Source organism: Myotis nattereri, assembly GCF_964212035.1.
Source record: "Myotis nattereri genome assembly, chromosome: 10".
In the NCBI taxonomy this organism is placed as follows: Eukaryota; Metazoa; Chordata; class Mammalia; order Chiroptera; family Vespertilionidae; genus Myotis; species Myotis nattereri.
The window spans coordinates 61,189,843-61,202,572 of NC_138085.1; the positions used below are offsets into that span (position 1 = coordinate 61,189,843).

General features: G+C 37.2%; 1 protein-coding gene and 1 pseudogene across 11 annotated transcripts in view; one reads left to right on the top strand and one right to left on the bottom strand.

The window, feature by feature from the left end:
• The window catches only part of LOC308525747 (ferritin light chain-like), a 1,112,779-nt pseudogene that overhangs the window by 175,522 nt on the left and 924,527 nt on the right, over positions 1-12,730 (top strand). The gene's annotated exons all lie outside the window — the stretch shown is intronic.
• Positions 1-12,730, bottom strand: part of PPM1B (protein phosphatase, Mg2+/Mn2+ dependent 1B) — a 71,720-nt gene that overhangs the window by 18,868 nt on the left and 40,122 nt on the right. For 6 of the 10 annotated variants that reach the window (XM_081100564.1, XM_081100565.1, XM_081100566.1 and 3 more), the window contains 3 exons: positions 11,898-12,015; positions 8,149-8,260; positions 7,470-7,527 (listed from right to left, as the gene is read on the bottom strand). In XM_081100564.1, the coding sequence (XP_080956690.1) occupies positions 7,470-7,527; positions 8,149-8,260; positions 11,898-12,015 (288 nt within the window). The remainder of the gene's footprint in view (positions 1-7,469; positions 7,528-8,148; positions 8,261-11,897; positions 12,016-12,730) is intronic. The other 4 variants (XM_081100567.1, XM_081100568.1, XM_081100563.1 and 1 more) reach the window with 2 other exon arrangements.

Consider the following 12,730-nt stretch of genomic DNA (forward strand, 5'->3'; position numbering starts at 1 on the left):
GGGAATCTAAGCACATTTTAAAAATAAAATTTCACTAGCTATTAATTGCAGCATTAAAAAAAATGCAGTTGCCATAAGCAAAATTCTTCAAATGATTAGCTAAAACAATGGAGAAAAAGTAAACAATATTACTATACTTATTATGGAGTTTTTTTTTTGTGGAGTCCTATGCCCTGCTTGACAGCTAAAAATAAATTTTGGAACTAAAGATTCTCAAATATGACTTCATGAAATACAATGACCAAATGAAGAATCTGATAAATTAGATGTTACTTATAAGGATCATGTAAAATTTAATTAATTTGAAATAATTTGAAAGAGTCATTTAAATGGTCAAGACCACACGGCTAAGAAATGATGTCAAATCGTATCTCAAAACACAGTGAATATAAAATTAGTGCATTTTTCCCTCCCTCCCTTCCTTCCTTATTTATTTATAGTTAGTGCATTTTCAAATACATTTGGTCTACTCCAGTGGTTCCCATGCCCCACCTAAGCATCTCTAAAATCCTGATGCCTCTCCCGAGACATATAATTCTTAATATTCAAAAAGTGAACTTCTGTTCACGCAGAGGAAGCCTAAAAAGCCATTAATTTGGTCTAAACAAGCTTCCAAAGAACATAGCATCCATGAAAGAGAAAAATAAAAGAATGAAAGGACAGCTGAAGCACCGAGGAAGAAATCCCTAAGAAATTGTTTAAAAAAAAAAAATGATATGAAGTGATATGAAAAAATAGCAAATAAAGCTTCAAAACATATAATAGAGAATTGAATGCATAAATATATTACAATATATATTTGTATATTGTATGTAAGGCTCCTAGAACCATAAGAAATGCAAAAAATTCACTGTTAATAACTCATTCTTGATTGCCCCCCTTAAAAATCAAATTGCCTCCCTGTGGGGTGGAGGGTGTCCTATGTTGGGAACCATAAAAATGATTTCATCAGTGAAAATGTAAACAAGAAACAATTTATAAAACACTAGTGTTCACACCCTGGCCAGGGTGACTCTGTTGGTTGGAGCATCATCCATATACCAAAAGGGAGCATTCGGGAGGCAACTGATAGTTGTTTCCCTTTCATATCAAAGCTTCTTTCTCTTTCTTCCTAACTCCCTGTAAATATCAATTAAAAAAAAACAAAAACAGCCTAACCGGTTTGGCTCAGTGGATAGAGCGTTGGCCTGCGGACTCAAGGGTCCCTGGTTCGATTCAGGTCAAGGGCATGTACCTTGGTTGTGGGCACATCCCCAGTGGGGGGTGTGCAGAAGGCAGCTGATTGATGTTTCTCTCTCATCGATGTTTCTAACTCTCTATCCCTCTCCTTTCCTCTCTGTAAAAAAAATAAATAAAATATATTTAAAAAAAACAAAAAACAAGTAGTATTCACAAAGTCCTAAAACTGTGATGTAAAAATGCAACAAGCAACTATCTTTATTGTAACTAACCTATTTAAAATTAAATAAAAATAGATTATATATAAAACTTAATGAGAAAACAGAATATGGAGATTTATTGGGCTTTTGTCCTGTCATTCCTTCCTTTCTCAAAAATCCAAATGCCTTAAAAAGTTTTCGGATCAGGAAAAATAAAAATGTATATATAATGAAAAATAATGGATTAAAAAACCAGGCTGTACTGCTTACTTTCAACTTTATAAATTATTCCTCATCAAAAACAGAGTATCTTAAGATTATTAAACATGAGATTCACAAAAGAAAGGGAAATGATTTTCTTGGATGATACACAGAGTTATACAGACAAATATCAAAATAGCTTAGATAGGCAGCATGAAAGGTGTAAAGAGAACAGTTTTTGGAGTTACTCTGACTTAGATTAAAATCTGGCTGCATGATTTACTTAGCTTTGCAACCTAGGCAAGCTATTTCATCTAATTCTTAGACTTATCTATACTGAGTTCTCACCATTTGGTCAGGCACTGCTGTAGGTGTTGGAACTATCTACACTAATAAAAGAGAAAAATGGTAATTGGCGTACGGCGATACCTTTTTCATTGGCTAATCAGGGCTATATGCAAATTAACTGCCAACTAAGATTGGCAGTTAACTGCCAACAAGATGGCGGCTAATTTGCATATGTAGGCACAATGCAGGGAGGCGAAAGGGAAAGCAGGAAGAAGCCCCCTGCCACTGACAGTGATCTGAAACCCAGGGGGGAGCTAAGAGCTGGGGGGCAGGGCAAAGGCGGCCCTGGGGCCGCCTTTGCCCTGCCCCCCAGCCATGATCAGAGAATCAGGCGCCTTTGCCGCCCTGGCCAGTGATAGCAGGAAGTAGGGGTGGAGCCAGCGATGGGAGCTGGGCACGGTCGAAGCTGGCAGTCCCAGGAGCTAGGGGTCCCTTGCCTGGGCCTAAAGCGAAGCCCACGACCGCGGCGCCCCCCGCTGCCACTGCAGGTCCCCGCTGCCCGGGCCGGACGCCTAGGCCAGAGGCGTTAGGCCTGGGCAGGGGCGGAGCCTGCAACCGCGGGGAGCTGGGGGTCCCCTGCCCAGGCCTGACACCTCTGCCGGAGGCCTCAGGCCTGGTCAAGGGGCCGATCCGGTGATTGGTGACCGGAGGGTGATGAGGGTCAACTCCTCTGGCCGAGGCATCAGGCCTGGGCGGGGGGCGGAGCTGGGGATTGGGGGGATATGATGGTCCCCTTGCCCAGGCCTGAAGCCTGGGTCAGAGGCGTCAGGCTTGGGTGGGGGTGGAGCAAGCGATCAGAGGGAGATGGGAGTCCCCTGCCCAGGCATGATTCCTGGGCCAGAGGCCTCAGGCCTGGGCGGGGGCCAGAGCCAGTGATCGGGGGGAGATGGGGGTCCCCTGTCCAAGCCTGACACCTCTGGCAGAGGCGTCAGGTCTGGGCAAGGGGCCGATCAGGCGATCGGAGGGTGATGGGGGTCAATGCCTGAGGGCTCCCAGTATGTGAGAGGGGGCAGGCTGGGCTGAGGGACACTCTCTCCCACACACACACACACACACACCCAGTGCACGAATTTCGTGCACCGGGCCCCTAGTAATCATAATAAATCAAATGAAGTCCCAGATCTCATAGAATTTATATTCTAGTCATAAAACACAAACTAGCATTTTAGAAGAAAAGGAGGGTGATCTCAGAGCTCTGCCTAACTAATATAAGAACAACTTATAAAAAAAAAAAAAAAAAAAGAATAACTTATAGCCAAAATGTAGTTTTACTTTTTCTGGGCCTATAGTCAATTATTCTTTCGGAGTCACAGACTACTTTGAGGAACTGATGAAAATCCCAGACATAATCATCATTAAAGAATATGTATATACACAAATAAATATATTTGCAAAAATTTGGCAGGGAATCATGAACTCCTTAAGAATTCCTCTGTAGACTCTCTTCTATAAATTTTGATTTTTAAAGTTGGGGAAATAATAGTGAACTTTCTGAGTATATTTTAATGATTTCACTTGTTACTTATATTCAACTCAGCTTTTTGAAATATTTATTAACCAAAAGTTTCTTTTTAATATAAGAAAAATTAATGAACTTTATTTCTAATGGTACTCCATATAGGCATTTATAGCAGAACAATTCTCTCTCTGATATAAAGTAGACATTTTAGGAATCTAGATGAATTTTTGATTCATTCTGACTAGCATTCTTTTTTTCAAGTTATTTTTAAAAACTTAATTTTATAATAGTTCCCCAACTGTTATCCCCTTTGAATTTCTATCACACTTTAGTCTTTCCTATTCTGCACATTAACTACTGGTTCCTGACACACTGTACTTCCTGGCAATATCTTCCACATGGCACAGATCTAACTTTGTTGAGAAGCATTTATGGAGCACATCTGTGCCAAATTCACTGCTATCATAGATCAAGAGCTAAAATTTTAATTAAACATTTATAATTTCATTTTTTGTTTCTTTTGTATTTTTAGTACATTTCTGCTACTTGTGATTATGGGTCAACATTTTTCTAAGGTCATGATTTTCTGAAAGAATAAAGCATTGTTTCCCAAAATAAGAATCTGGGCTGCAAGTTAATTTTTATACTAAAGAGGGAATTCTTTAATCCATATATCTACCTACTAATAATGAATTTATACTTATCATCTGATTTCTGCAATTATTTCACAACTACTTAACACCCAGCATCTCTTGAACCCAGAGATTTCCAACCGGTGTGCCCTAGAGCTTTGAAAACATGCAATATCTGACTATTTTAGTCAGGGGTACCAACCTCTTTTCCCTTAGATTGTCAAATAAAAAAAATGACAACAGCCAACACAACAATACTGTCCAGTGTGAATGAATCAGAATTATCCTTTTAAAAAAATTGTCAGGTGGGCTGCAGAATTTTTGTGATTCGTTTAGATGTGTCATGAGATGAAAAAGGTCAAAAAACACTGTTTTAACCTAATACTACATGTTTCTTTTCTTAGTAATATATTTTTATGGATTTCAGAGAGGAAGGGAGAGGGAGAGAAAGAAACATCAATGATGAGAGAGAATCACTGACTGGCTGGCTGCCTCCTGCATGCCCCCTACTGGGGACCCAGCCTGCAACCCGGGCATGTGCCCTTGTCCACAATCGAACCCAGGACCTTTCAGTCCGCTCTACTCAATGAGCCAAACCAGCTGGGGCTGCATGTGTTTCTAAAAAGTTACAATACCAGATATTCCTTTGAATCTATCTCTCTTATGCTCCAAACATATATGGTGCTGGCTCCTCAATTTAAAATATAAAGGTCCAAAGTCCTCTCCAAAAATACTTCTGATATCCTAAATTGTTATTTTTACCACAACAGTTCTCTGTTCCATTAAAAAATCATGTCATTTCTTTCAAATATAGTTTCTATTTTGTTCTTGGCTCCCACATCTACTTGAGCTACCACCCTCCTCATTTCATTTCTGCTATTCAAATCATTCTTCTAATCCAATCTTTTCTCTGAAAATATTATTTTCCCAACAATCATTGCACAATGTGGTAATTAATCACATTCTCGATTTTGTCATTTTTTATTCTTTACTAAATGATGTGAAACATTTTTATTGTTTAACTTGTGTGTTTATATCTATATTGCAAGCTGCATTCATATCAAGAATGGGACCATGCCTTATGTTTTGCAGTCTCCTCACTACATGGTAGAGGAGTTTATCTGCTGACATTAATAGAAAGCTTATATCTAAAGATAATTCAGTATACAACTCCTTAATTTATACAGTCATATAATAATTACACTTAGGGTAAATTTTATATCCTGAGCATTTCCCCTCACCCTTCATGGTTATGTTGCCTATTTATAGTCACTATAAGTATTTTCTTTTTTAAAAAAAGTTTAAAAGTCATCCTCGGTATATATATTAAACAGAAATTTAGGGTTATAAAACACTTAAAAAATCTTGTTTGGAGAGAAAGCAGCCAATTTTTTGAAGGACCAAGAAATTCAGCAAGATATAATGAAATAATTTTTTTTTTTTTTAAGATTACACATTGCGCCCTCACCGGTTTGGCTCAGTGGCTAGAGCGTAGGCATGCGGACTGAAGGGTCCCAGGTTCGATTCCAGTCAAGGGCATGTACCTTGGTAGCAGGCACATCCCCAGTAGGGGGTGTGCAGGAGGCAGCTGATTGATGTTTCTCTCTCATCGATGTTTCTAACTCTCTATCCTTCTCCCTTCCTCTCTGTAAAAAATCAATAAAATATATTAAAAAAAAAGATTACACATTGCATTTCAAATACAGGAGGAAACAGGGATACTTAATAAATGAATCTTAACTAACTTTAAACGGCTTACTTTTTCTAACCACAGTGGTGGGTATTATATGGAACCTATAATCCAGCTGAAGAGGTAAGACTCTCTTCACTCCACTATCAATTCCCACCATTTTTTAAGTTATGGCAGTATCTTATCTTCAACTATTTGATTTAGAATTCTCTAATGTATCACATGACATATCTTTATTTTAAAACTAGAAGGCCGGTGCACAAATTCTTGCACCAGTGGGGTCCCTCAGCCTGGCCTGTGGGATCGGCTGAAACCGGCTTTCTGACATCCCCCAAGGGGTCCTGGATTGCAAGAGGGCGCAGACTAGGCAGGGGGACCCCACCGGTACACAATCAGGGCTAGGGAGGGACACAGGAGGTTGGCCAGCTTGGGAGGAACCGCAGGAGGGCTCCAGGGCATGTCCGGCCCATCTTGCTCAGTCCTGATCAGCTGGACCCCAGTAGCAAGCTAACTTAATGGTTGAAGCGTCTGCCCCCTAGTGGTCAGTGCAGGTAGTAGCAACGGGTTGAGCGGCCTTAGTATATCATTAGCATATTATACTTTGGTTGAACAGACGACTGGACACTTAGCATACTAGGCTTTTATTAGGCATATAGGATTAGTTTTCACAGCTTTAATATAATTCTTAATATTTTGAAGTAATTGCCACAAAAGACTCAGAATCACTGCTCTAGACTAACAAAATCTATTAATATGTAGCATCACTTACGTTCAACACATTTTACAATGTATTAATTGTAAAATTTTCCTTGACAAGACACTTTTATTGTTAAGAAAAGATAAATTATATGATACTGCTATGCAATAATGAACCCTGGAAAACAATGCAATTGAGATTATACATAATTTCTACCAGTGCCTGATGTCTCTCTCAAGACCTGCCAAGAGAAGCTAGAGACAGGTGAGTCTACTTTTTTCTCAAGAAGTTTCATGCCTAAGTTTGGTTCTCTTAAATCTTGAAAGCATACATATTAAAAATTAAGTAATCAATTATTAGATGTCCAGAAACTTAAAAAATCCTGTGAGAAAATACTTATTTGAATTACTGACTTTAAAGTTTAGGGCAATTAAAAAAAAAAAAAAGATAAACTAGTCCTAAAATTAAAAAACGACAGAACTAGAACTACAGAGAAGCAGTTGACAGCTTATCAGTATTTCTAAGGAAGGTAAAAGGGATAAAGAGATTTGCTCTGAGGGGGCACAGCCAGGTACAACAAAAATGGTTATCTCACTTCAACACATAAACCCACAGCACAATAAGATTAGAAAGAAATTAACCTCACGTATTCAAATAGGCACACAGGGGCACTGGAAGGTCATTAAAATAACATTTACTATCACTAACTTCTAGTAATGGCAGAAGCCTGCTTAAGGAAAAATGGAGATATTTGAAAGCATATTCTTTGTCTCAAAATTAAGCTTTAAGGGAGAAAGAGAAGAAAAGGCAGACATACAGGTAAAAGTAAGTACAGCTCAAACACAAAGGTATCTGATACCCATTAAGTGAAAACAAACCTATCTGCAATACAGAACTTTACCTCTACTTCCATTTCAACACATTTCCTTAAACTTTAAGTGATTCCTTAAAATGAAAAGCAGTAGTAATTTATTATAGATTTCATTATGTGAATATACTCATATCTAGTAATATTTACATTATAAAATTATTATAAATGCTTAAGAAATAAAATAAAACTTACCCCATCATTTTCTCTATGTGGATTCAGCCTACTATAAACAGCTTCAATAATATTGCGCCTAAAAAAAAATTACAATTTAGTTTTATTAAATTACAATTATTACATTTCTGAGTGTTTAAAATAATACGTCATTTTGCCCTAGCCGGCGTAGCTCAGTGGATAGAGCGCTGGCCTGCAGGCTGAAGGTTTGCAGGTTTGGTTCCGGTCAAGGGCATATGCCTGGGTTGCGGGCTGGATCCTCATCCAGTAGGGGGCGTGCAGGAGGCAGCCGATCAATGATTCTCTCTCATCATTGATGTTTCTCTCTCTTCCTCTCCCTTCCTCTCTGAAATCAATAAAAATATATTTAAAAAATTAAATAAATAATACATCATTTTGACTATGTGACTCAAAAATTAATTGACACACAAAACATTTACTAAGAACAGTTTCTACATTTCACTCAGAATTTGATCCAGCACAACACATTATGCTCTCAATTACCAAGGAAAGAAGGACCTTCATCCTCAGAGTATGATAATTTCTTTAAAAAAATCTCTTTTGGATAAAATTTTAGTTCTTCTCTAGTATACAAATTATCAACCCATTTCATCTTTAGATAACTGATGCACTTCTTACCCAAAATTATTTAATTATTAATTATAAATAAACACAAAATTAGTCTTTTTATTCTACTTACTTGCCAGCAAGACCTCCTCCAGGAGGCAAATTTGGGATATTTTCTGCAGACAAGACACGCATGACATGGGCAAGATCAGGCATTCCTTCCTCACTAAACTTCTCCATAATTTCTGTAGATTAAAAAAAAAGAAGTTCTTAAATTAATGTGACAACTCAGTATTCACACAGAATTTAAACAAGGTAGTATTTGGTAGTACCTTTGTTAAAATATAAAAAGCAAGCATTAACTGCTATCACACAAAAGCAAAAATAGGTAATATAAAAAGTTATTTGTATATATGCTGATTCCAGCCTTATTCATAAAAGCAAAAACTGGAACAAATTAAATGCCCAACAATAAGGGGGAAAATATTGGTATAGCTAGCCACTAGTGAAATGCTTTATAATCCCTAAAAATTATCCCTATGAGCATAGTACAGCTACTTAGAAAAAACACTTTTCATCTAATTTTACATAAAAATAATATAAAATTACTAATACTATAATTATAGAAAAATAAAAGTAATATATGGATAAAAATTATAGAAAAGGGACAAATTTCAAATTGTCCTATAGGCTTTTTTATTTTAATCCTCTCCAGAGGGTATTTTTCCATTGATTTTTAGAGAGAGTGGAAGAGAGGGGGAAAGATAGAGAAATATCGATGTAAGAGAAACACATTGGTTGGTTACCTCCTGCACGCCCCCTACCATTGCCCGGGCCAGGGAGGAACCCGCAATTGAGGTACATGCCCTTGACTGGAATCGAGCCTGGTACCCTTTGGTCCGCAGGTCAACACTCTATCCATTGAGCCCAAACAGCTAGGGCGCCTTGTAGGCTTTCTGACACCTAAAGAGTATGTCCACAACACCTTATTTAAAATAAAGAAGAAGCCCTGGCCAGTGTGGCTCAATTGGTTGGGTGCTGTCTGGTACACTGAAAGGCTGCTGATTCAATTCCCAGTCAGGGCACATGCCTGGGTTGCAGGCTCAATCCCTGGTAGGGGGCATGCAGGAGGCAGCTGATCAATGTTTCTCACATTGATGTTTCTCTCCCTTTCTCTCTAAATATCAATAATAAATGAATGAATATAAAAGAGTATAAATTACAAAACTGATAATGCTTAGAACAAAAATTAAACATTTACATGATCCATTTATATTTATAATTTATGGAAAACAGATTTTTAAAATATAAACTCCATCAAGAAATCTGCACCACCCAATCTGTAAAAGAATGTAGTTTTCCTATGGTAATTACACATTTGAAGACCCTCACCAATAATAAGCCAAATTCAATAAGCCTATCACATCATAATCATTCAAATGTATTTACTATTTTTTAAGTAAGTCAAGCCATAAAAGTGCTGGGAGAAAATACAGGTTAATATGTAATTGAATTAAGGAAAGAACTTCATAAGAATGACATCAAGGCAAAAAAAATATGATTGACATAGCTTCATAAAAGGTAATTTTATATCTTAAAGAAAAACAACAAGTAGTTCTAGCCGAGTAGATCAGTTGGTCCTGATATGCCCAAGTGGCAGGTTAGATCCCTTGGTCAGGGTACAGACAAGAAGCAACCAATGAATGCATAAGTAAGTGGAACAAATCAATGTTTCTTTTCCCCTCCCTCCTTCTTCTCTCTAAAATCAATAAATAAAAAATAAACAAACAAAAAAAACGAAAACCCCAGCACATATAAAATCAAAATGCAGTATTAAGTTGGGGATCCTGTGATTATCTCTAACACATTCTCAAGTTTCCAGGGTAACCACTAATTGAATTGTTAAATATTTTTTAAAGGTGATTTTGAGAGAGAGAGGAAGGTCAAGGGAGAGAGAGAGAGAGAAACATCGATTGGCTGGCTGCCTCTTGCACGCCCTTGACTGGGGATAGAGCCTACAATCTGGATATGTGCCCTGACCAGGAATAAACAGGCAATCCCTCAACGCACAGGATGATGCCCAACCAACTGAGCCACACTGGCCAGGGCTAATTAAATTTTTAAAAGAACGTACAACTAATAAGCAAATGCAAGAATGAACTAGAATAGAAAATGATGATTAATCCAAAAGGCAAGAAAGAATAAAAAACAGATGAAATATATGGAAACAAATAAGATGGCAGATTTAAACGCAAATATATGAGGAATTATATTCAAGCTCCTCCCCTTCCTTATTCCTGAATAATAATAGATTTTAAGCCCAAAAAACATTAGGTAAGGCCAAGCAAGGTAAGTCTTACAGGGGTGGAGGTGACAGTGGTGACAGAAGCAAGGTCCAACCAACATGGGCTATCCAAGCCTGAGCACAATAGGCAAAGCTTTAGCACTGGTTGGGGTACTACCTGGAATGGGGTTCAAAGCCAATGTGGAGCAAGGAAGGTATCTACACAAGGCCCAGGTCGGGACTTGTGGGAGGCAGGAGGCAACCAATCAATGTGTCTCTCTGATATCAATGTTTCTCTCTCCCTTCCATTCTCTAAAAATCAATGGACAAACAACCTCAGGTGAAGATTAACAAAAAGGTAGGTGAAAATTTGAGAAGAAATAGGTTATTAACATAATCTCAAGTACCTCCTTATTGAATACTTATTAATAAGCATAACATATTTATTAACTTTTCAATGGAGGAACCCGAAAGACAACATCTCAAACAAGTGATGAAAGTTAAAATTACCATATCATCATGCATCAAGCTTCACTTCTATAGTATTTCTGTCAAAGTACAACCTGAATCTTATCAAGAGGAAACATCAGTCAATCCAAATTGAGGGACATTCTAGAAACGAATTAACCTGTACTCTTCAAAGTATCACGGTCAGTAAAAACGAGGAAAACACAATGCAACTTTTTCACATGGAGGGAGACTAAAGCTCAGCAGAAAAGTGTAGCACATGCTCTGGATTAGATCCAATAAAAGGCATTACTGGAACAACTAGGGAAATTTTAACAGGAATCTACAGATTAGATGGTAATATAATTTCAATATTAACCTCCTAATTTTGATGTATGTACTATGCTTAGGTAGATACTGTTCCTTTTTGCATTAAGAAGTAGAGGGTTAATATTATCTTCAATTACTCTCAATTGGTTCAGAAAATAATCTTTCAGAAAATTGAATCAATTAGGGGAAAAAAGGAGGTAAAGCGAGAATGAGAGTGTATGTTATAGAAAGTATAGAGAGAGATGAGTAACATGAGAGATAATGTAAAAACAAATGGGTAATCTGGGTAAGAGATACTACATGTCCATGGGAGCTCTCTATATTTTTGCAACTTTCCTGTAAGTTTAAAATTACTGCAAAATAAAGTTAAAAAATAAAATTAATAATCTTTCACAATATCAGTGTTAACTCTATCAATATGATTAAAACTTATGGTAATGAATTCCTATAATTAACTTCAGAAGAATTATATTGTTAGTGGAATTAGAGCTGAACTGAATTATAGTGGAATTATGAACTAAAGTTCATGATAGCTTGAGGCCAATTACACTGGATTCTTCACTTATTCCCAAAAATGTAATCAGGGAAAGCAAAAATAGTAAGCTTTAACAGACTCTTTTCAAATTATGTTTCTCTCTGGTGGTATAATAGATATATTTGTTTTCTCTGTGCCAAGAAACCCACACACCTTGGTCCATGATGTGATAGTAAATCTTATACAGATGGAAATTTTTTAAAAAGCTATTTTATAAACAAGGAAGTATACTTTTCCTTTCCTTTCTAAATTAAAAACAAACAAACAAAAAAAGCATCTTTTTTACCTTCAATCCGTGATTCCAAGTGCTTATCCAACTCTGAATCTTTTCTCACTGCTTCATCTGAGACCTTGGGGGCATTTGGAAAGCAAACTAGTACAATACTCATGTTATCGCGACTTCCCTATATATTAAAGAAAGAAAAATAATTATTTCCATAGTCTACCAACTTTCTATTTACTTCAAAACAGTTAATTAAGCAATTACAGTTTAATCATCCAGAATGTACACATTTAACACATTTATTTTAATCCCAAAGAACTATTTGAAACATCCCTTTTTCTATTCATCATTCTAAAAACATTAAGTCAAAGGAGGCAGTAGGCTATTTCTGTTTGATAGTGGGGCGTGCCACCCAAATGAAAAAAGCCAAGGCCATACCCATTCCAGTCTTTTCAGTCATTATGACATGAATCTAGGCAGGCATTGTTTGCTTCAGGCTTTCCACCTTTTCAGAACCCAAACAACAAAGCAGAAAAGATAGACAGGCCTTGAAAAACTTCTGCCATCAACTCCTAATACTTAATGGAGCAAAGTTTGAAGGCAGGGGAGGTCAGGTCTTGAGAAGACTTCAAAAAGAGTAAACCTGCTGGTGTGGCTGTGTTTGAACATCAACCTATGAACCAGGAGGTCATGATTTGATTCCCAGTCAGGGCACATACCCTAGTTGGGGGCTTGATTCCCAGTGGGGGGCATGCAGGAGGGAGCCAATCAATGAATCTCTCTCGTCATTGATGTCTCTCTCTCTCTCTCTGAAATCAATAAAAATATACTTAAAAAAAGTAAACTCCCTCCATACACTCTCATGCTTTAGTAGGAAGAATCATCCTAAGTATATA